This window comes from Notamacropus eugenii, chromosome 6 (genome assembly GCF_028372415.1).
Source record: "Notamacropus eugenii isolate mMacEug1 chromosome 6, mMacEug1.pri_v2, whole genome shotgun sequence".
Taxonomy (NCBI): domain Eukaryota; kingdom Metazoa; phylum Chordata; class Mammalia; order Diprotodontia; family Macropodidae; genus Notamacropus; species Notamacropus eugenii.
Window position 1 is genome coordinate 314,154,729 of NC_092877.1, and position 25,310 is coordinate 314,180,038.

The 25,310-nt window shown below is 38.9% G+C and overlaps 1 protein-coding gene across 2 annotated transcripts; it reads left to right on the forward strand.

Annotated features, from left to right (window-relative positions):
- Nucleotides 1-120: 120 nt before the first annotated feature.
- Nucleotides 121-24,811, forward strand: TMEM169 (transmembrane protein 169). Of its 2 annotated transcripts, none has more exons than XM_072617603.1 (3): nucleotides 121-296; nucleotides 12,898-13,208; nucleotides 22,797-24,811. In XM_072617603.1, the coding sequence occupies exons 1-3, from the start codon at nucleotides 121-123 to the stop codon at nucleotides 23,417-23,419; spliced, it is 1,110 nt and encodes a 369-aa protein (XP_072473704.1). In that variant the 3' UTR covers nucleotides 23,420-24,811. The 2 variants fall into 2 exon arrangements, with proteins under 2 accessions (XP_072473704.1, XP_072473705.1); XM_072617604.1 differs by having other exon boundaries at nucleotides 203-296; nucleotides 12,814-13,208.
- Nucleotides 24,812-25,310: the final 499 nt, after the last annotated feature.

A 25,310-nucleotide genomic window follows, 5' to 3' on the forward strand; every position in this document is an offset into this window, starting at 1 on the left:
TCCAGGCTAGCTTTTTATCCGATCCTGGTCAGGGAATGCAACAGTTTAGGGGTGGGCTGAAAACCCTAGGATACCACCCATTCCCTGCCCACGCCGGGCCACCCACTTTCGCACCATGTGATGTCTGTGGGGAGGAGAGATTCTAGCCCCGCAAAGCCGGCTAGGATGTTGGCCCCACCCTCACGCTATGCTTTGCCCAGACACCACCAGGGATCTCTGAACACTGGGGCGGAAGGTGAGGTGGTTTCTGCAATCCGTGCGTTCCCTCCCCGCCCTCTATCCAGGTGCAGCTTCAGGTGAGGAAGTCTGGCTCGGTTTTGCTTTATTGTCTTCTTGTTTGTTTTAAGGTTGGTGCCAAAAGGAGAAAAGAAAAGGAAAAGCCCGGGGCAAGGACTTGGCGCCTTGTGGGAATGAGATGCATTTTCCCCAATTACAAAAAGATCCATTTCCATTGTTACTCTAGGATGAAGACCATCCACGCATTCCTGAACGCACCAGCTGGGACTAGAATTGATTGGCTTTTGTTCCCTTCCATTCCCTTCTAGGTCCTTGCTGGTCCTCTGGGCAACAGACTATTGGGGCAGGGGACAAAAAACAGGATTTGCCAAGGAGGGCGGTGGCAGGGGCGACGGGTTAATTCCAGGGTCTTCCCCCGGTCTTCATACGTGCTAGAGCAAGACTGAGGGCTAGAACAGGTGCCTTGGCGTTTGCATCTGCTTACACGTTGGACCATAATGGAAGAGTCATGGAAGTCAGGAGGGGGAGGATGATGAATTCTGCAGTATCCGAGACGAGCCAGTTTCACCTCCGGCTGCTTGACAACAGATTCTTCTTGAAAAGGGATTACGATGGAGAGTTTCAGTTTCTGCCAGTATGTGAGATGCAGGCAGCAGGAGCTTCTTTATCTATGCCTGGGTAATGAATGCAAGAGGGATGGACAAGGCTGTAGCTCGCTATCTCCTGTGTGTTTTGTGTCGAAACGGGTGTTGTATTATACTGACTCTTCTTAGACTGTTCATCTTATTTCGTGCATGCAACACAGTAATGGTTTGCAAATGGATCTCATCTGGTGAAGCTATATCCCTTTACTTGAAAATTTGGCAGGGCTATGTGAAGTGTCTAAGGGATGTCAGTAACTCAATAGAATAGAAAGAATGCTTTTTTTAAAGGTCAGTTATTATGTCTCTGTATGGAATATGGGGTGTGTGTGTGAAAATCAAGGGGAAATATAAACATAAAAACAGCAACAAAAATATATCAATAAAAATCTTTTAAAGAGTCAGTTCTTTTTGAGAAGGCAACTCTTTCCCCAGGTAAGATATTAGCACCTCTACAAAAATTAAATATAAAAATCATAAAAAGCATACCACTCACATTTTTAGTGTGGCTTTATAAAGTTTGTTGGAAACCTGGCTGGCCTAGTAGATAGAATTTCATAGCTCCCTCCACCATTGGATCCCACCCAGCCTCTGGGACTTCAGTTCCTAGAGGACAATCATACCCCTCCCCATCTTGATCTCTTCTCTGTCTTATTCATTCTGATTTATTAGTAGTAGAACTTTTTCCCTGTTTCTTTGTAGTTACTAGATTTCAGTTCATGCCCTTTGAAGAAGGAAATGGACTTCTCTTTAAAAAATCTCCAAGGAAAGCACTCTGAAAAGACTGTTTCAATTTTATGTTGCAATAACAGCTGACATTCTCAGATCCTTTAAAACTTGTTAAAAGTATTTTACATTTATTATCTCATTTGATCCTCACAAAAACTCCACAAGGGGAGAGACATCATTGCTATTTTACAAATGAAGAAACTAAAACTTAGAGAGAGGTTGATTTGCCCCCATCTCACAGCTAGGGATTACTGGAGGAGACATCTGAATCCAAGTCCACCCATCTTTTCACCATATCATGCAGTTCAATGTTCTCTCATCTCCCTCACTGACTTAGTAGATGGTCTGGGAAACTGACTGAAAAATCCACCACCTTGTAATGAACCTAGTGATACACCTCAGAAAGCAGACTTCAGTCTGTCACTAAAATCCTACTCGAAGCCCTTCCAGCTTATGAAGACTTACCAAGAAAGATAGAGAAATCTAGTGAATTGCTGCCAGCTTAGGAGTCAGGAAAACTCAGATCAAGTCTTGAGTCTTGCCTTTCTGATGCACAGGGGACAAGTTGCTCCACAGTGCCCCCAGGCAACTCTCAATGACCATGCTTAGATCCCAGCTGCTGATCTGCATTGAAATATAGAAAGTTTCTACTCTGGGAGCTCTGTCTTACTGATGAGGGTTGGAAAAGGGGTGTGAAACCCCCACAAGGACTGAAGTACCAGGGGCAGGTCGCCTGGAGGAAAATTCACTTAACTCAAGCACTGTTGAGGTCAAGGTAAAGATTTATTATGCTTTTCAGCTGGCAAGACTTCTTAGGGAACCTGCAACCTTATAAGGGTACAGGGAAAGTTTATATAGAACATTCTGTAGGACACGTGCCAAATATGCTAACTAGGTATTTTGGGGTGGGATTAGGGAGTGGTTAAGGAGTGGTCAGTTCTTAAAGGAACATGCACTTTTGTATCTACTGCACAGATATTTTACTCAGAGGTCATTGGGGAAAAAGCCCAAGGTGGGGGGTGTTACATGGAGGTGTGGTTTTTAGGCCTGAGAAGTCACTAAGTCAACCAACCGTCAGGGCTGACTCAGAAATACCAGATTGTTCTCATCAATATCTTGTTAGACAAGATAAATGTAGGGGAGTATAGATATGTCTAAGTCTAGGATATGTGACTGGTCAGTCAGCAGTAAATGTCGTTATGACCCAATGCACAGCCAGTTCAGACAGTACACAGATGGTTTAGACTAATAAATTCTATAGATGCCAGCTGGCTACTATAGCAGGAAGGGAGATAACTGTTGCTGCTGGGGCAGGCTGTACCCTTGGTTTGGGGAGGAACTGCCTGGGGTAATGTTTGGAGGCTAGGGAGAAATGTGATTTTTAAAGAGAAATATGATTTTAGAATTAGGGCCCAAGCACATGTACCCAAGCACCTCATCATTACCAGAGTATCCCAGAACAATGTTTGTGACCGAAACTTATTCCAGGACCTTTGCCCCTCAAAACCCCTTTTGTTGTCCAGTTCTTTCAGTGTCTGACTCTTGGTGACTCCATTTGGGATGTTCTTGGCAAATATACTGGAGTGGTTTGCTGTTTCCTTCTCCAGCTTATTTTATAGATGAGGAAACTGAGGCAAACAGGGTGAGTGACTTACCACAGTTAATAAATGTCTGAGGCCAGGTTTGAATTCAGGAAGATGAGTCTTCCAGACTCCAGACCTGACACTCTATTCATTGCATCACCTAGCTGCCCTACTCCTCATAAATATTATACTTCTTAATGATTATGTTTTCTTTTTTGTCCTTTATTTGATATTTTATTTTCCCTAATACATGTAAAACAATTTTTAACATTCATTTTTCAAAATTTTAAATTCAAAATTCTCTCCCTCCCCCCTCCTTGAGAAGGTAGCCAATTTAATATAGATTATACATGTGCAGTCATGCAAAGTCTATTTCCATGTTTGTTGTGTCATAAAAGAAAAAAACAAAAAAATGCAAAAGAAGTAAAGAAAGTAAAGTAAAAGTATGATTTGATCTGCAATCAGACTCCATCGGTTCTTTCTTTGGAGACGGATAGCATTTTTTGTCATTTGGAATTGTCTTCCATCATTGTATTGCTGAGAATAACTACGTCATTCCCAGTTTATCATTGTACAACATCGCTGTTACTGTGCATAATATTCTCCTGGTTTTGCTCACTTCACTTTTCATCTGTTCATGTAAGTCTTTCCTGGGTTTTCTAAGAGCATACAGATTGTTATTTCTTGTAGCATAATAGAATTCTATCACAATCATATACTACAATTTTTCCTGCTATTCTCCAATTGATGGGCATCCCACTAGTTTCCAATTCTTTGCTGCCACTAAAAGAGCTACTATAATATTATAAAAATATAAACTCTTTTCCTTTTTGTTTTTTTAATTGATTTGGAAATAGAGCTCACCAAACTGTGTATGTTATTCCCTCTTTGAACCAATTCCAATGAGAAAATGCTTCAAGTGTGCCTCCTGCCCTGCCACTTCCCCTCTACTGTAAAATCACTTTTGCACTTCTTTTATTCCAGATAATTTACCCCATTCTACCTCCCCTTTTCCCTTCTCTCAGTGCATTCCTCTTTCTCACCCCTTAATTTTATTTACTTACATAATTATCCTATCATATTCAACTCACAACTGTGCCCTCTGTCCATGTATACTCCTTCCAACTGTCTGAATAATTAGAAAGTTTTTAGGAGTTGCAAGAATGACTTTTCCCATGCAAGAATGTAAGCACTTTAACCTTATTGAATCCCTTAGGATTTCTCTTTTCTGTTTACCTTTTAATGCTCCTTTTGAATCTTGTATTTCAAAATCAGATTTTCTACTCAGATCTTTTCTTTTCATCAGGTATGCTTGAAAGTCCTCTATTTCATTGAATATCCATTCTTCCCCTGAAGGATTGTATTATTGGATAGGTGATTCCTAGTTGTAATCCTAACTCTTTTGGCCTCTGGAATATCATATTCCAAGTTCTCTAACCCTTTAATGTAGAAACTGCTAAATCTCATGTTATACTGACTGTGGCCCCATGATATTACTGTTTCTTTTTGGCTGGTTGCAATATTTTTTCCTTGACCTGGCAGCTCTGGAATTTGGCTATAATATTCCTGGGAGTTTTCATTTTGGGATCTTTTTCATATACATGTATGTATGTGTGTATGTATATTTTCATTTTTCTAGCCTTTTTCTTAACTTTTAACTTTATGTTAAAATTCGACTCTACTCTTGGGGCAGAGGGGCCACTGTCCTAAGCTTTAGATTTTTTACACAACTGTTTTCAGAACTAGTTCTAGGGGTTTATAAGTTTTGGATCTTTCCTGGGGGCAATATGATCTAAGAAGAGCTACGTTTACTACTCTCCTGTGGTCTGGCCTGCGAATGACCACATGCACTCTTTTCCACTCTGGAACTATGACCAGGATTGCCACTCCTCTGTGGTATCAAGCTCTGCTGTACTACTATTCCTCCTTACCCTGGTATCCAGGACTTCAACATGGATCTGAATATGAGCAATGAAGCAGAGTCTTGCATCCAATCCTAGCAAAAGGACCCCTGTAATCTCCTTCTGATCAGTTGTCTGACAGCCTTTCTAACTGTAGACTGAAAGTTCTGGAAGCTGGCCAATTGCCCCCAAGGTCTGCTGCTGGCTGGGTGTGTGCAGCCTGTACTCTTCTCTTAGCCAGGTGTGACCAATCTTTCCTGTAGAACTTACCTTGTGCTGGAAAATTATTTTACCCATACCTTCTGTTGGTTCTGATGTTCTAGAATTCATTTTGAAGCATTATTTTAAAGTTTCTTGGAATGGAATTTGGAGACACCAAGCAAGCCCCTGCCCTTTCTCTGCCTTCCCTTCTTTTTAATGATTATTAAAAGATTAATTACCAGAGGTGATACATACGTTTCTTACTAGAAAATCTCAATCTCATTTTCCTTTGGTTCCTAAACTAATTCTAAAGATGACCTTAAACACCTTTCCCTATAAATCACAGAGCATTATGTGGTCTTTGACCTAGGCTACTCCCTATCTCTTGGAATAGTTCCCTAAGGCTTACCACATTTGATTCCCGCAATCCCTGCATACTCTTTGGATTTTGCCAGGATGTTGGGATGTGGGCCTGGGAGCCCTGAAGCCTAAGTACAGCCATGGAACAATGAACTCATTTAGCATATAAAATAATAACTCCTGCTGGTGAACAGCTTACTGAAATGAAACACTTATTTTTTAATAGAAGGATTCTAAGATTGGAAAAAAATGTACTTTTAAAGTAGAACAGGAAGAGTGAAGGATGGATATCAATGAGCTCTTCCTCTTAGTGAAGTGATATAACACAAGACTTTGTGGTTGTAAATCTATGAATTGTGAAGAAAACGAAGGGATGGTCTCTTAATTTGTCATCACCTCCCTCAATCCATCTGCATTGCTTCTACTGATGCCAGAAGAGAGGTAGATCAATGCTTCTAATCATAAGTCATTTCTCATATAATGCTATCACTCTTTAGGGTAACAACTTCACAAAGGAATTTAAATACTTTAATTAGAAAAAAGTCACTTGACTTTACTATTTCTAGGCTATCTCCCATATCTGCAATCTTCTTCACTCTTATCTCTACCTTCTGTCTTCCTTCAAGACAACTGAAGTCCTACCTTTTAGAAGAAGCCTTTCCCAGTCCTCTTTAACTTGGTTGCCTTCCCTCTGTTGATTATCTCCAATTTTTATACGTATGTATACATACATATGTGTGTATGTAGCCATATGGATATATGTCTAAATACTCTATATGCACACACACGTATGTTATTTGTACATCATTGTTGTCATGTTGTCTCCTCCATTAATCTGTAAACACCTTGAGAACAGGACACTGCTTTATGCCTTTCTTTGTATTTATAGTGCTTGGCATAGTTTCTGACATATAAAAAGCACTTATGAAGTGCTTGTTGACTTGACAAGTTCTCCAAAATCACTCCTTGTTCAGGAGAGAGGGCAAAGTAGCGGCTACACTTCCAGTGTCTCCCCTTCAGACACCCAGCTACCAGGAATGACTCTGAACCAGGAAAACTTGCACTTCATTTCCCAAGACATTTTTGCTGCTGCTCTCCCATCTGTCTCCCAACTCCATGCATTTCCCCCACGATAGAACAGATGCTTGCCCTGCCAACTGATCATGGAGGATTCCTCATTTAGAATCACAGAGTCTGAATGCTGACAGCAATGCAGAGGAGACACTCGGGCCATCTCTCTGTATTCAAACAAAATCACCATCCCAGCCAGAGGAGATTCTTGCCCCATGTTCTTAGAGTCCCCTCAGTGGATGTCCTTCAGTTATCCCTTTTAAAGACTAAGTATTCTCCTCCCTGTCAGGAAGACTTTCCTTTATATGCAATCAGAGACCATCTTGTTCTTTTCTCCTTAGACATGAAGAAGAAAAATGACTGGTTATTCTTTTTGTCATGAGCCCTTCTGAGCCTGGGAGGTTAGATATTTTCTTTCTCTTCTCAAATAAAAGTCACCACAATTATTATCCTTGATTTTTAGAGAGGCTTCCATTTTCACAGAAGAACAAATTCTCAGGCATTTTTGAGAACTTAAAGTGCCAATGCAAGTAAAAGAACTATTATGTGTGCATCATGAGCCTGAGAAAAAATATACTATAGCCTACAGTTTTCCTCAGGTTTCACTCCCAACATCTGTCCAACAACAGTTTGCATTCTAGGACAATTATTTTCATCAAATATAAGAGTTGAGCTAGGTGCTCTTTGAGGTCCCTTCCAACCCCAGATCTGTGATCCTATGGGTCTTTCCCATCTTTATAATGGGGAAATAGTTTCCAGAGTGCTGAGAAAAGGGTTAAGAATGGAGAACACTGACTAAAACTAAGAGGAAGAAGAAGGAAGGGTCACTGAGGAAGACAGCACAGTATCCAAAGAAGGAGAAATTCTTTCAGAGAGAGACACACTGAGGAGAAAGATGGATGCAGATGAATGGCAATATTGTCAGCCAAGGAATGGTGCAGCTTCAAGGAGTGTGAACTCTTGCATCTAAAAGTGATGTCAACTATGAACTGTTGACCTGAAAACTTGGTTAAAGAAAGGCAACAGGCTGAATGCATACATTTTATGATTTAATTAATTAATTGATCAATTCCCCATAAAGAAACAGATACATAGCGCTATGGAGTCAGAGGTGACTCTGACTACCTAGTACAGAAATCATCTGTCTTAAGTACATTTTGCCATGAGAAAGAAACTCTCCTAATTAAGCAAATCATAAATTCAGTAAGACAGGACAGTTAACAAAGCAATGTCAGTCAGGTCTCGAGATTCCAAGCTGGGTAAACATATGTCTCGGAAATCCCACCACTAGTGAGTGGCAGGCTTCCTGCCCCAAACAGATAACTGACGCAGGAAAGGGTAAACAATGTTCAATTGAAATTACGACCTAAGATGTCTATATTTTCTTTACCATTAATATGCCATAACATAGTATGTGTCTATAGATAACAAGATACAAAGTAAAGTCTCATTATTCAAGATACAGTGTCTTAGGTTAAAGGTCTCCTTAAGGAATGTAGAGTCAGCCTTGGCTGGCATTTGCTGACATAGGAAGAGGCTTTCTCTGAGTTTACTTCAGAGAGAACAAAGAGATTATTCCAAAATTTTATATTAAACATTATCAGAACTCAAGAAAAGACTGCAAGTGCCCAAGAGCTGTGAATGCCTTTTGTTGTGTGTGTGTATGTGTGCCACAAATATATGTGATATACGTGCCTCATTACCATAGTACTCTGTTTGAACCCACTTTTCCCATTGACCTACATGTACTTTTGGGAGAAAGTGTGCCAAATTTGGAGGGGAATTTATTTTAAATCAACTGTTTTTACTATGCCACCTTAGTAAATATTCTGCACTAAAAATTTGTTGATATCTACTAGCTAATTAAAATGGGAAGCATATCTATGGGGACTCATAAGCTGTAGTACTAGGAAATCCTAAGTCAGACTTTTGAGGGTAGTAATCAACTGACCTCTGGAGATCCAATCTGACCAAACAAGTGGGAGATTTCAAAGTAACCCCACAAAGGGTTCTGCACTATGATTCTAAGGATAGTGAAGGCTCTGTGTTCTGTCAGATCATTCAATTCAGGGCTCTCTTCCCTTTTTTAGTTCCCTTTCCTCTTCCCTACCTTGGGCTTTATTTAAATGATCATCCTATGATATTCTGTTCCTGCTTTCTTGAGAGCTGTCTGCTTTCCCTATACCCCCAAAACTACCTATAGCCCTCCTGCAACAGAAAACAGGTTTTTTCTATGCTTACTTTTTTCTTAAATTCCATGATTTCCTATCATCACCACTAAAAACACAGGTTTCTAATACCTTTACAGAACCTACTCTGACCTACTTAAAAATCTCAGCCCTTTAGATCTGAGAAGTGTTGAAAATGGGGTATAAGAAACTGTATAGGAGGTGATGTGGGAGCCCTGTAACCAACAGATTTCCTTGGGTAGGCAGGGTGTCCTGGGAGGCTGAAAAGTGATAGAGAAAGAAAAGAGGGACAGAATACAGAGCAGGGCATGTGCCCGTGGGTTCTGTAGTACCTGGCTGGGAGTTATTGTTATTATATTCTGTTGACTTTTGCAGAACATTTTGATCTTTTGTTTTCTTAATAAATAAGAACATAAGGATGTTTATTGGAGGCACAACTCCAAGTTTTTCTATTCTACGTATATGTAAATGCTCATTTTATTTGTTTTTACGTTCATGATTTTAAAGAATTAAATAAAAGCTAGTTTGTCCTAGAAGTAGACTCTAAAAGCATTATGTAGAGGATGGCCTGCGTCCCCACACGGCTCGGTGATGTGGTGAAGAAGGAAGACACGGGAGGTGGGAGAAGAGAGACCAACTCCAGTTATTGATCTGAGGGTCAGGGTGGATATAGACAGAAACTGCAAGTCTACGTGACATTCTGCTTATCTCCTGTCCTAGTGGTTTGGTCAGTCTTATTGTCTTAAAGACTGTTAGCCTAGAGGGCATCTATTTTACATATCCCTTATTTTCTGTAGTGCTCTTATCTATCTCTGGAGACAGCAACATCTGGGGGGCATGGAGAGCCATTCTGGATGATAATGAGCACAGTCTCAAAGAACAGTTTCCTCAAAGGTCTATCCTGAACTTGTCAACCACACTCCAACCTGGCCCTCAACAATATTATAGAAACTACCAGAAAAAATCCTGATCTATATAAAATATTCATAGCAGTGAGATTTGGAATAGCCAACAAAAAAAAGGAAATCATCCATTTTTTTCAGTGATTAAAGAATGGTTTAAGATTGTGTTGTATTAAAATCATGAAAAATTATTGTAGTATAAGAAGTTACAGCATGATAAATATCATGGCATAATGGATGGGGAGCAATAAACTTCTCTGAAGCAAAGAAGACTGGGCATAAGACCTGCCTCTGACACATATTGGCTGTGTGACCCTAGGTCAGTCACTTAATTTCTCAGTACTCCAGGCAAATCTCTAAAATTTTAAGATGCAGAATGTGTATGGATCTGTGCTGATAAAGAGAGTTGTATCACAGGAAGTTTCCTATGCCAAAAAAGTTATAGTTCTGGTCCCCCTCTATTCCACGTACACCCCAAATATGAAGAATATAATGAAATATGGTGGATATGTTGTGAGTGTGCGTATGAAGTTACATAAAATGAATAAATCAAAATCATAATACACTGACAATGTAAAACTATACAGATTATAAGTGGTATATATTCATATGAGTGATAAAACTCTATAAAACCACTAAGAAAAAGAGTATAGAAAGAAAAAGTTTAACAGCCACCAGCAGGGTGCTTCCTATTAACAATCAGTCAGTAATTTAATTAGCTTTTAGGTAAGGCATTTACTATAATGCAAAAACAATTGGCACAAAGCATTCCCCTAAAAAACTGAGGGATCACTCTCCCACAAATATACATAGTATTCATGGGAAGAGTAAGCATAAACTTAAAGTACTATGTTAGTGAAGCATGTATAGAGGGTATTGTTGTGGCAAAAGATTACCTCATAACTTCTGACACTGCTTGTAAGTCACTTCTTTTTTTGTAGAGTCTTCAAGTAGTTTTTTCAGTGCAGGGTCACTGCTAGGGATGCTGCTCACCAAGACTGCTAGGATCCATTTCTTTCTCTAGTCAATAGCCAACACTCTTCTCTAATGCAAGGGGTCAGACTTTCTGGAGCTGCTTCCTGCTTTGAGTGACCATCCATTGGTGTCCACAGATGTGTCTTTGCTCTTTGCTGTGTACGTTGTCTTCTACCAGTTCCACTGTCATTGTTGAGCTGGAGAAGGGAGTAGACAAAATGTCCTCCTGCTTTGTTGACCTCAGGTACAGCTGTCTCTATAAAATGCTCTGATGCCTGCAATTAACTATTGAACTCCCATTACTGATATTCGTCTTAGAAATATGGCTAGCTTGTTTGCTCTGTCAGTTCTGCTGTTCTCTTCCCAACCCAATCAAAGAAGTTAATAAAAGCTAAAGGAACTTTTATATAATATATAATTTTAAATTATATAATATATAATTTTATATGATATATAGTATAATAAAAGCTGTAAGGCATAGGTGAGGCAGCTAGGTGGCTCAATGGATACAGCACTCATCTTCCTGAGTTCAAATTCAGCCTTAGACACTTACTAGCTGCATGACCCTGAGCAGTTAATTTAACCCTGTTTACTTCAGTTTTCTCATCTGTAAAATGAGCTGGAGAAGGAAATGGCAAGTAGCTCCAGGATCTTTGCAAAGAAAATGTCAAATGGGATCACAAAGAGTCAGCTAAGACGAAAAAACAATTAAACATATCAAGTAAGATAGAGAAGGAAATCCCCTCCATTACAGGAGAATGATGTGCCCAAGAACTAATGGACTCCTAATCCCTGGAAGTCTTTAAGCAAAGGTTGGAAGACCACTTGTTGGCGCTATTGTAAAGGGGATTTCTCTTCAGGTACAATTAAGACTATATAGCTCTGAGATTTTGTGATTCTGTGAATGTTGTGCATGGGTAGATGCCAGTTATTTGCAAAACGCTATACAAATATCAGATTTTCATCTTTGAGTCAAAAGTTATGGACACTTTTCATAGTAAGTTTGACTGGTACTAATGTGTAAGGCTCCTTTTCATAGAAATATGTCAGTAAGATATCAGAGTAGTCATCCCTTCCTTGCCTGAAAGCAACCATTTATGTATCTATGTATTCCCACCACAACCAAAAAAAAGCCTTCAATGAGAATATTGTGGCATACAGCAATTATCCATCTAAATATAGGCTATTTAACACACACAAAATAAGGACATGATTGTTGACAAGGAGGAATTTGACCCTGTTATTCTCCTGCCATGCCACCACATCCAGCTACTCTTACCTCATCCACCTTCCATTTTTTTCATCTCTTGCTCTGGGGACAGTAATCAAACCAACTCTGTGATTTGCTTCTAGAAAGGCCGTTTGAGTTAACTACCCTGTGGTTCTACTTCCCATTCCTCTATCCTCCCAAACCAAACATCTTTTCCTAGGGACCACTCCCACATATGTGTTGTCTTCTCTTAGAATGTGCACTCTCTAAGAATAGGCACCATCTATCTTTTGTATAACCATTGCTTAACATAGTAGCTAGAACATTAGTGCTTAAGAACTGCTTTTCATTCATTCATTCATTAAAATATTTAAATGGCTCTTAGGAAACAAACTAGTTCTTTTTGGACCCCAAAAGCAGAAGTAGCTATAATGAAAAATTACAAGAAAATAAATTTCAGCTCAACATTAGAGAAAATTTCCTAACAATCTGAGTTATCAAAAAATCAGAATAGGTTACCTCAGGGTAAAGTGTTCCCATGACTGGTGGTATGTAAGTCATAGCTGGATGCTTACCTGACAGGAAAATTATAAAAGAATTTAATCTGGGTAACAGATATACTATGATCAAGCATTACATGTTAATTTCCAGTAGACTAAGATTGTTGTGCCTTTCCCAATATGACAGTACCAAGGAGTGTCAAATCTTGGATTGGGTCTTGAAGAAACTGAATCTTCTGGGTTTTTTTCTTTCATGTATTTAAAACCTGTTTGTTCCCTCATTGATAGATTCAGTGTTTTTTTTTCTCCTTCAGGTTGAACATGGTCATGGGGTGTCTGTTGCTCAACACCATATAGGCAGAGACTGTATGATGTGTTAATTGTGAGCTTACCTTTAGGACGAACACTTCTCAAGAGTTAGTTTGGATCAACACTAAGATGGAGGAACCTATGCCTGTGGAGGAAAAAAGTCAGCCACCAAGTCCTCATCATGGATCTCTCAGGAAGGCAATGGCTGCTGCCCTGGCCCTTGATGGAGAAACCACAATGGGTCGAAGGAAAAAGAAAAAGAAGGAATGTCGACCAGAATCTATTATTGTCTACCGGTTAGAAAATGAGAAAACAGATGAGGAACTGGAAGAATATGAAGAAGGAGAACGTTCCATAGAGGAGGAGGGGGACAAGTTCCTTGGCCACCCTATGGCTGAAGGTAAGTTTCTCTAGGGTCACTGGCTTCCCATCATTGGGAAAATGATCATTTAGGAAATCAACCAGTTTGTACCAGTTGGTTCATTTCTTTTAGAAGTGTTAAAGGGTTTGTATTCTTTCTAATTTATACTTTAAAAAGTAGGGTGGCCGCTTCTAGGTTGATCTGTTCAATAAAAATTGATAAATTTTGATTTTGACACAGTAGATACTTCCTAACAAACACCCAAATGGGCCTCCTTTACAAGGTATATTTTCAGAAAACAGTTAATAGAAGAAACATGTCATTTATGAAAATTCATTCGCAGGACTTGGGTGCAAATTCTGACTCTGATGTTCAACTGTGTGTCCTTGGAGAAGTCACTTAACCATCATGGATCAGTTTTTTCATTTGAAAAATGAGAAGATTGGACAACATGGTCTCTGAGGTCCCTTGCAGCTCTCTAGTCCCTGATCACATCATCTATGATTCTAAAACTACCTAATTGGTTCTTATGTCTGATAGCACATCACATTCTATGTTGATATTTTGTTTGTGTATGTGACAATTCAAAATATATGTGCCCTTTCACCTTGACCATATGGTATTACTATTGATCTTAGATCCCTTAGAGCTGACTTCACTTAAATTCTTCAAAGATTAGCATATTCTCACTGTCACACCCTACTCACGCCAGAGATGCTTAATGCATAGCTATCGTTGTATATGTCATTGTAAGCCCCATTCTCTATCACCCCGCTACTGTGTGCTTCATTATTTCCATCCACCTCAACCCAATCCACCTCAGCATCCTACTTTAAAGTGATCTGCCCCTTACACTGTGCTCTCTGGAATGATTTTCCAAAGCTCACACACATGCTTTCTCACTCTTTCCATCTTCTTGCATTCACTGAGACCCAGTTCCTTCCTGATGACACAGCTTCACTGGCCACCCTTTCTAGCATTGATTTTACTTTTAACCATATCCCTGAAACTCCTGGTTGTGGAAGAGAGAGAGCAATATATTCTTTCTTCCTCATTGCTACTTCCAGACTTTCTCTCCATCATCATCACTCAGGAACTTCTCCTCCTTTGAGGTTCATTCAATTCATAGTCATCACCTAATTAAGATGCTGATAACTGTTAACTACTAACCTCCCAAATATTCTCTTTCCTTTTTCAATGATCCAATGACTGGTTCATAGTCTTCTTCTCAGCTCTTACTATCATACTACGGGACTTCAACATCCAACACCCTCATTTCCCAGTCCTCCAATTTGATCAGTTCCTATCATCTGTTTCCTTACCCTACATCAGGTATTGTCATAACCATGGAGATGTGGTCATACTCTTGGTTTTGCCATCATCCACAAGTGTTCTACTTTTATGTTCATGAATTCTGTATCTGATCATAATCTGTTGTTATTCACCTATCCCTCTATCTCGCAAAACCTGATTCTGTTCATTATCTCTGTGACCTTTAAAACCTCCAGCCCTCAGTTCTTTTCCAGGTTGATCTTCTTGTTTCAAATCTCTCCCCACTCCAGTACATCTTCCACTCATCTATCAAAGTAATTATCTTAAAGCATAGACTAAGTATGTTAACTCCATGCCCTCATACAATAATCCGCACTAGGTCCAACTTACCTCCAGATCCACATATAAAATCCTCTTTTGGCATTTAAAACACTTCAGGTGGAAGGTGGAGCCAAGATAATGGAGTGAAAGCAGGAACTTGTTAGAGCTCTCCCTCCAAACCTAGTCAAATACCTGTAAAAGATGACTCTAAATAAATTCTGGAGTTGCAGAACTCACAGACTAATGGAGTGAAGCAAAACTCCAGCCCAAGACAGGCTGAAAAGTGGGCACGAAACATCTATTATGCTGGGCTGGGAGCAGACACAGGCACATATGGGACCTGAGCAGGCTTTGGGGGGGAACTGATTCACTGGCACCTGTTGTGGTTTCTAGACTTCATGACCCCAAAGCACCAAGGACAAATTAGAAGGTCAGTAGAAAGAAGCCTATCAGATCTGTGTGAAAGAGTAGAGTGGTCTGGCCCCAACTCATGGGTGGTGGAGGGGACAGAGGAGTCTGCAGCAGCCACAGCAGCAGGGGCAGCCTTAGTGACTGTCTCTAGAGCTCTAGGCTCACAGATTGTGGGGGGATCAGGAGGTTGACCATACACCCCCATGCCCCCACTGGAAGGAAAGAACTACCTTGACAAAGAGCTCAAAATTCAAGTAAATAATTGGGGAAATGAGAAAAAAAAAACAGAAAAAGAATCAAACTATAGAATCTTACTTTGGTGACAAGGAAGACCAAAATATTTAAGTAGAAAAGGACAACAAAGTCAAAGCTCCTACATCCAAAGCTTTCAAGAAAAATATATATATTGGTGTCAGGCCATGGGAGAACTCAAAAAGGATTTTGAAAATCAAGAAAGAGAAGAAGAGGAAAAACTGAAATGAGAAATAAGAGTGATACAAGATAATCATGATGGAGGCAGAACCAAGATGGCGGAGCAAAAGGATGCATGTTCTCTAGCACTTCTCCAACAGCCCACAAAATACCTGTAAAAAATGACTCTCAACAGATTCTAGGCAGCAGAATCCACAGAACAACAGAATGAAAGAGATTTTCAGCCAAAGGTAACCTGAAAGGCCAACAGGAAAGGTATATCCCATGGGATGCTGAGCAGAGTGGAGCCCAGCCCTGGCCACATGGCATGGGGAGGAACAGGACTAGAGCAGCCCTCCAGGGCAGAATCCCCAGCAGGGAGGGTCCCAGATCCCTCAACCCACAGATGACAAAGAAAGATTCAAAGGTCAATGTGGGAGGGCTTTCCTAGCTGGGCGAAAGGGGAGCAGGGTCCCTCCAACACTGGCCTGAGGTGGTGGCAGAGGCAACAGCAGTGGCGGCAGCAGCAGTAGGCTGTGGGAAGCTACAGTGGCTGTGGAAGCAGCCTGCGTCCATTGTCTGAGCTGCTCAGCTTAAAGACTCCAGGAAAATTGAGCAGGGGATCCGAACCTCAGCTCTCAGTAGCAACCCCACCCCTGCCTAAAGCTCCTAGGGAAATTAAGCTGATCTGAACCTCAGCCCTGAGCATAGTCCTGGAGGGAGGAGAAGCAGTAGTACCCTCCTCTTGACAAAGGATTCAGAAGTCAAGTTACTGACTGGGAAAATGCCCCCCAAAAAGGAAAAAAAAATAAGACCATAGAAAGTTACTTTCTTGGTGAACAGGTATCTCCTCCCATCCTTTTGGATGAGGAAGAACAAGGCATACTGTCAGAGGAAGTAAAAAATGAATATGAAATGAGCTTAGGTCATAGAAGAGCTTGAAAAGTCAGTCAGCAGCTTGCTAAAGGAGAACCAAAAAATGCTGAGGAAAATAACACCTTTAAAAATAGGCTAACTCAATTGGAAAAAGAGGTCCAAAAAGCCAATGAGGAGAAAGAGGCTTTAAAAAGCAGAATTAGCCAAATGAAAAAGGAGGTTCAAAAGCTCACTGAACAAAATAGTTCTTTAAAAATGAGAGTGAAATTCAGGGAAGCTAATGATTATACGAGAAACCAAGAAGTTACAAAACAAAACCAAAAGATTGAAAAAATAGAAAATAATGTGAAACATCTCAATGGAAAAACAACTGAACTGGAAAACAGATCCAGGAGAGACAATTTAAAAATTATGGGACTACCTGAAAGCCATGATCAAAAAAAGAGCCTAGGCATTATCTTTCATGAAATCATCAAGGAAAACTGCCCTGATATTCTAGAACCATAGGACAAAATAAATATTGAAAGAATCCACCTATCACCTCCTGAAAGAGACCTGAAAAACAGAAACTCCTAGGAACATTGTGGCCAAATTTCAGAGTTCCCAGGTCAAGGAGAAGATATTGCAAGCAGCTAGAAAGAAACAATTTAAGTATTGTGGAAATACAGCCAGGATAACACAGGATCTGGCAGCTTCTACATTAAGGGATCAAAGGTCTTGGAATAGGATATTCTAGAAGTCAAAGGAACTGGGATTAAATCCAAGAATCACATACCCAGCAAAACTGAATATAATGCTTCAAGGAAAAAAATGGTCATTCAGTGATATAGAGGACTTTCAAGCATTCTCGATGAAAAGACCAGAACTGAAGAGAAAATATGACAAGAATCAAGAGAACATGAAAAGGTAACCAGGAAAGAGAAATCATAAGACTTTCTAAAGTTGAACTGTTTACATTCCTACATGGAAAGATAATATTTGTAGCTCTTGAGACTTTTCTCAGTATTTGGGTAGGCGGAGGGATCACACACACACACACACACACACACACACACACACACACATATAGACAGAGAGTACAAGTTGAGTTGAATCAGAAGAGATGATATCCATAAAAAAATAAAACAAAATTAAGGGGTGAGAGAGGAAAATAATGGGAGGAGAAAGGGAGAAATTGAATGGGGCAAACTATCACTCATAAAAGAGATAAGAAAAATCTTGTTCAATGGAGGAGAAAAGGGAGGAGATGAGAGGGGAAAAGTGAAGCTTACTCTCTTCACATATGCTTAAGGAGGGAATAACATGCTCATTAAATTTGGTATGAAAATCTATCTTATACTATAAGAAAGTAGGGGACAAGGGGACAAGTGGAGTGAGGGTTATGACAGAAAGGAGGGCAAATGGGAGAAGGGAATAATTAGAAGTAAACACTTTGGGGAAGGGACAAGGTCAAATGAGAGAATAGAAAAAAAGGGGAAACAGGGTAGAATGGAAGGCAATATAGTTAGTCTTATACAACATGACTATTGTGGAAGTCTTCTGCAAAATGACACATATATAGCCTGTACTGAATTGCTTGCCTTCTCAGTGGGGATGGGTGGGGAGGGAGGGAAGAAGATAAATTGGAGCTCAAAATTTTAAAAACCAATGTTAAAAACTGTTTTTACATGCAACTGAGAAATAAGACATATAGGCAATGGGTATAGAAATCTATCTTGCCCTACGAGAAAATAGAGGGGAAGGGGATGAGAGAAAGGAGGAGTGTGATAGAAGGGAGGACAGATTGTGGAAAGGAGTAATCAAAATGCATGCTGTCTTGGGGCGGGCGGAGGGGAGATATGTGGAGAAAATTTGGAACTTAAATCTTGTGGAAATGAATGTTGAAAACTAAAAATTAATTAATAAAAAACTTGAGACACTAATAAACTTAAAGCACTTTACGTTATGAGGAGGAAGACAGCTACAAAAAAACCCTCAAATTTTGTTGGAAAATTTTAAAATTACTAAAGCAGCAACTGAATCATCTAGAGTTTTTGAAGCAATAAAGGTGGAAAAAGGAGCCACACAAGATATCTTGAGAGATAACTTCAAATGTATAAGCAAGACATCAAAAAATATTAAGTAATAATGAGCTATTTTAAGAAAATTGCAAGTCCAAAAACAAAAAAGAATTAGAAGAAAGCAGAAAATCACAGGAAGAAATAAAACTATAATTAAGATATACTGGGGTTTTTTTTTAAATCAAGAATAATGAAAAAATAGATACATTGGAAAATCAATCATTAAAATGTCGTACAAATAACCAATAGCAGTCTTACTATATAGTACAATTAAATTTCTGTCTTCAACAAAAGGGAAGACCAAGTTTTAAAAGCTTGCATATCTATAAAATCAGTTAAACAGCATATGAATAAAGAAAGAAAAAAACCCTAAAATAGTGGGTCCAGATATGTTCCTAAGTATTTTCTACTAAAATGTTAAAGAATAATTAACTCATTTGCTTAATAGGCTGCTTTAAAACATAAAGATGGTAGGTTACCCAGTTCATTCCATAAGGGAAATGCTAAATTATTAGGAACTGTTATTACTAAGCTATTGGTGAGCTTTAAATTATGAAATCTTTAAACTCTACAAAGACTTATGGAATACCTTGGCAGTTTTGACCCCTGAAGTCAAAGCTGGAAAAGATCAATATAATTAATGAGTATCAATTCACAAAAAGAGGAAAATAAATACTTCCAAATAGAACATAACAGTACACAAAAAATTATATACTGTGATCAAGAAGGATTTATACATCAAATTTTAGAGTGATTAAATAACAGGAAATGAAAATAATAAACTACATTAATAAGATAAAAAAAGACTTTAGCATCATACTACTAGATGAATAGAATCCTTCAATAAAACATGCATGGTATTTGTGCTGAAAAATTTTTTTAATACAAAAAAAGAGGGTCATTTCCATGTTAGGTTAAAGTATATATTTGAAACTCTGTATTATATAAACTATAAAAACACCAAATGCATTTCCATCAAAAATTGTTGTTAAATAGGAATGTTCATTCTTGCCACTCCTAGTCAACATCACTTTTAGAAAACGTTGCAGTAGGCTGAGACTCAACCTAGTTGAGATTCAGTGTGACCCATTTATCAATACAAATGTCACAAATGCTTCAGCTCCGTAAGAGTCTACCTTATCTGGTGGAGCTTAAATAAACTTGGTCTTTAAAAAAAGAAAACACTGTAGTAGCAACAAGGCATGAAAAAAAAAAGTGAATGATTGAACATTTATTAATCACTTACCAAGCATCATGCTAAGTCCTGAAAATACAAAGAGAAAATTCATTCCTTGCATTGAAGGGACTCACACTTTAATTGGGGGTGATAACATATAAAAGCATTCAGCTAATGAAAAAGACTGAAAATCTAAGGGTGCAACAGTTGAACAGACAGTAAGGCCCAGGTATAAGTATTAGCAATGAAGTAGTTAAAATATCTCCTTTTGTGAATGATGTTATCATCTATAAATCATAGGCAATTTATGAGACATAGAACATTTATCATTTCCCCCCTATCTTTTTTTTTTTTTTTAGTGGGTATGAAGTTGTACCTTAAGGTTGTTAAATTATATTTATCTGGGCACTAGAGAATTAAGCTTCTTTTCATGTTAGTAAATGTATTTCCTCCTTAGGAAAATATCTGATCATGTCCTCTGACAATTGCCCCATATTAATAACCATGTATTATTAATCTTAGAGGTCTGCATCAGTTTTGTTTTCATTGGGAGCAGACCCAGTAAGATCAGACCAACAACATGACCAGAAGTAGGCTTCCTTTCTTTTCTGCATCTATTCCAGAAGTTTTGTACATATGTGTCTATCATCATGTATTCCTGAGGTATGTTTACTCTTTCAAATGATATGTGTTTATGGAATGGTGTTCAAGAATTCTATGGAGGAGATAGTTTATTGTTACGTTTTTTTACTATGGGAATTCATTTTTTTCCACTGCTTAGCATAGTAAATCACTAGTAAGTGCTTTATAAAGACTTATTGATTGATTGAAATACCTTTGGTTTTGGCTAATTTTATCTAATTTTATACTATTACTATTAAAAGTAAACATATATGGAAGGAATGGGTCATTAACAATGGTTTGCTGCAGTTATGAACCTACAAAATAGGTTGGACCAGAGGTAGCTTGTCAGGATGGATGTTTGTGCAAGTTTGAAGGAGGGAGAGTCTTTCTAGGTGTTATATTTATTTAATTATTTGTTTCCTAAATTGTTGTTTATCTGTTTCTGTAGATGATTGTTAAAGTTATTATATGATTATCTAAATGTCATTGAATGAATAGATGAATGAAAATTGTATGATTTTCTAATATTATTAGACGTGTTAAAGTATACACACAGAAGTAAACAAAAACAAAAACAGCTCTCTTTGAGTATGCTGGTTCTACTCTAGGGGACAGCTAGGTGGTGCAGTGGATAAAGCACCAGTGCAGGAGTCAGGAGGACCTGAGTTCAAATCTCACCTCAGACACTTGACACTCACTAGCTGTGTGACCTTCGGCAAGTCACTTAACCCCAGTTGCCTCATCCTGGGTCATCTCCAGTCATCCTAATGAATATCAGGTCACTGGATTCATATGGCTCTGGAGGAGAAGTGAGGCTGGTGATCTGCACAGCCCGCCCTCACTCAAAACAGTCAAGTGCAAGTCATTTCATCATTTCTCTGATGGCATGGTCTTCTTCAGCAACGAAGGACGAACACACACACACTCTACTCTAGAAGGAAAAATCAGACTGTGGAAATTCTGGAGTCCATATTCATATAGTGCTTAGAGATGAAAAAATGGGAAAATGATAAATGTTGGAGAAATGTGAGAAAAATGGAAACAATAATGCATTGTTAGTGGAATTGTGAACTGATCCAATGATTCTGGAAAGAAATTTGGAACTATGTGCCAAGGGTTACAAAACTGCATCTTCCCTTTGATCCAGCCATACCACTACTAGACCTATATCCCAAAGAAATCATAAAAAAGAGAAAAGGACCCACATGTACAAAAATATTTATACCAGGTCTTTTTGTGGCTGCCAAGAATTAGAAATCAAGGGGATGTGCATAAACTGAGGAATGGCTGAACAAGTTGTAGTATATGAATGGAATGGCATATTATTGTTCTATAAGAAATGATGAATACACAGACTTCAGAAAAACCTGGAAAGACTTCCATGAACTAATGTTGAGTGAAGTGAGCAGAAATGAGAGAACACTGTATACAGTAACAACATTTTGTGATGACCAACATTGATAGACTAAGTTCTTCTCAGCAATACAATGATCTAAGCCAGTTCCAAAAGGCCCATGATGGAAAATGTTATCCACATCCAGAGAAAGAACTATGAGGTCTGAATGAAGATCAAAGCATACTATTTTCTCTCTTTTTGTTTTTTTAAAGTGAGTTTCCTTTGGATTCTGATTCTTTACAACATGACTAAGGTAGAAATATGTTTAATATGATTGTTCATGTATAACCTATATCAGATTGCATGCTGTCTTAGGGAGGAGGGAGGGAAAGGAAGAGGAAAAATGTAGAACTCAAAATCTTATAAAAGTGAATATTGAAAACTAAAAATTAATTAATTTAAAAAATATATGTGCCACTTTTCTCAAAATCACCCTGGAAGAGTCATTATCCCTACTCTATGCAGCAGTGAGATATGTGACCCCATTGGGACAATGTAACCTAACTTCTCAGTTTTGTGGATGACTTTTTAAGTCTCAGTTCTCCAAGACTAAGTTGCAGAGAAAATGCTGACCTGCATTAACAGACAGTATTTGCTCCTCCAGGACTTTCATATATGAGTGGAATCACAGGTCTAGTCCTTATCCTTGTGGATGAGTAAATGGAGGCTCAAGGAGACTAATTGGCTGCTTGAGGCCCACAAGTAGTCAATGTCATCTACTTCTAACAGTATGCTTTTCCCACATGCTGCCTCCCAATAATAATAACTCACTTTTCTATAATGCTTTTAAAGTTTACAAAGTAGAGCATATACCATGCTATATTTTATGATGATGAATTTACTCAGTAATTGAACTACTTCATGAATTTAAGCTCTTACCAAAGGTAATGAATTTCAGTTTTGGCAAATGTTCTTCCCATACACGTAAAAAAGATCCCACGATCAGCTTGAGCAAGCCAACTGTTTCACAAGTGGCAATGAAATGATAGGTCTTGAGAAACTTCCATCTGAGATGTAGCAATGATGTGATGAAAATTCCATGATTCTGACCTTGATTTCTTCCTCTCTTACTTCTGCAGGTTTGTGGAACATGCCCCAAGATAGCCGCTATGTCACACTAACAGGCACTATCACTCGGGGGAAGAAAAAGGGTCAGATGGTAGACATCCATGTCACTTTAACAGAGAAGGAGCTGCAGGAATTGACAAAGTCCAAGGAATTAGCAAATGATGCTGCACCAGAGGGAAAGAAGGCCTGCCAAATAGGAGCAGACCGAGGTCCCCATGTGGTCTTGTGGACAGTAATCTGCCTGCCTGTGATTTTTGTCCTTTCTTTCATTGTTTCTTTCTACTATGGTACCATCACTTGGTACAATATTTTCCTGGTGTACAATGAAGAGAGGACCTTTTGGCACAAGATCTCCTGCTGTCCCTGCCTCATTCTCTTTTATCCAGTCCTCATCATGGCTGTGGCCTCTTCTCTGGGTCTCTATGCTGCTGTGGTCCAGCTCTCGTGGTCTTGGGGAGCATGGTGGCTGGCTGCCCGGGACATGGAGAAGGGTTTTTGTGGTTGGCTCTGCAGCAAGCTTGGTCTGGAAGACTGTTCACCCTACAGTATTGTGGAACTGCTAGAGTCTGACAATATCTCTGGCAGCCTCTCCACCAAGGATCCCACACAGAGGGAAGAAACCTCTGCTGTCTAACTGCCCCCATTTCCCTTGGGCCCTTGTTCTCTTCCATAATGGGCCAATAGTATCACTCTTTATATATCATTTCAAAGTTGCAAGCAGTGTATGGGAACAATACCTGAACCAATGAAAACTTCCTTGTATTTCTGAGCAAACTTAGTTTTCCCTAGACATTCCTTTTAGTATCTGTCAACCTGCCTATTTTGTTGTCCCAATCTGGAGTCCCCTGATGGCAGGGAGAGAAGGAGATGGGGGTGGATGATTGTGTGGGGAAATAGTGAGCCAAAGCAGTCTTTCATCCCTACCCCAAGTGATTACATCTGGAGTAGAGAGGTAGATGATGAGAATGGCTTTCTGACAGCAGGTTGAATCCATACCTCAGTTCCCAATTTGGTTAATTCTTCAAACCCAGGATCGTATATGACTCAGTTGACTTTGTAGGGAAAGAAAAGCAAAGGAGACCAAGTTCATTGACAGATCTAGGGTGAGAGACAGGATAGAGGGGCAAAACTTTTAGAAGGGAACAACCATCACATTTCACAGAGAATACAACAGCAAATAGTTTGAAGTATAAAGTTACTTTCCTAAGGAGTTGAAAGTTTAGCCCAGAAGGATGACAGTGTTAATTTTTTTAAGCTGCTTATTACATAAAGGGAGACTAGAGAAACAGCAGTATGCCCCTTGTAAATAGAGATATCGAATATAATTTGTACAGAGTGGGAAAGTACTTGTATAATTAGCAGAATAGATCTCTTAGGGTGAAGGTTGGAACTCCACCTGTTGGATTTACTGAACACAGTGCTAACAAAATGGGAAGAACATATGGCCATTTAACTGAAAAAATCAATAACCTTCTGGGGAAGGTGAGTCAAGCTACCCTTAGAGACAGACAGATCCTTTCTAGCACTGAATAGTAAGTACAATGGGGAATCTGAAAGAAAACTTCAATTTGTCTTCCTGGCACCAATGGGTTAATTCCCCAAATTAATGTAGGTTAGGCCATTCACTGCCCCTATAAAATTGTCTACCTTTTCCCTGTCTTGCCTGAAGATTTATTTTTATTTTTAAAATTTACCCCTAAAAAGTAGGTGAAGCTTAGAATAAGCAGTTCTTGTCTAGAGAGGCTCATCCTTCTTTCCTATCCCAGCTCTTGGTATTCTTGAGGTAGCAGTAGACTGAAGCTAGATCTTCACTCAGGGCATATAGCCCTGGTATAGCCCTGGTGCTGAACCCCATACCCAAGGATAATTGGGATATGATGGGAATTTAGGGTTTTTTAAAGTTTTAGCTTTAGCTGGACATTTCTGAGGAGAAAAGATGGTAACACTGGTGCTGTTTGTGTTTTTTGCAGAGTTTGGTTCTCTTGTGTAATAGAGACAAAGGAAATAAAAATATACATAATTTTAACATTCTGATTTTGTGTTTTCAGTGCTAAGAGACTAGGTCTTAAATACTAAATGAGATCCAAAAATGAAAGGTGGTATCAGTGCCTCATGTTTACTTTAGTAGGTCTTAGATTCCATCAGGGTCCATTCCTGCTGCCAGTGACTTGCTGGATTCATTTTGAAATACCCTTGGGTCTTTTTTTAAAGTTTATTTACTTATTTATTTTTAGTTTTCCACATTCACTTTTATAAGATTTTGAGTTCTAAAGTTTCTCTTTCCTTATCTTTTCCTCTCCCCAAAATGGCATGCAGTCTAATATAGGCTCTACATATACAATCATATTAAACATATTTCCACATTAATCATGTTGTGAAAGAAGAATCAGAGCAAAAGAGAAAACCACAAGAAAGAAAAAACAAAAAAGAGAGAATATAATATGCTTCCATCTGCATTCAGAGTCCACAGTTCTTTCTCTGAATGTGGATAGCATTTTCCATCATTAGTCTTTTGGAGTTGTCTT

What these genes read in the sequence shown, in the direction of transcription:
- TMEM169 (XM_072617603.1), top strand. Translation starts at nt 121, where the DNA reads ATGTCTGTGGGGAGGAGAGATTCTAGCCCCGCAAAGCCGGCTAGGATG. An exon ending in CTATCCAGGTGCAGCTTCAG is followed by an intron (nt 297 to 12,897) that starts GTGAGGAAGTCT and finishes GCTTACCTTTAG; the next exon opens with GACGAACACTTCTCAAGAGT. An exon ending in TGGCCACCCTATGGCTGAAG is followed by an intron (nt 13,209 to 22,796) that starts GTAAGTTTCTCT and finishes TTACTTCTGCAG; the next exon opens with GTTTGTGGAACATGCCCCAA.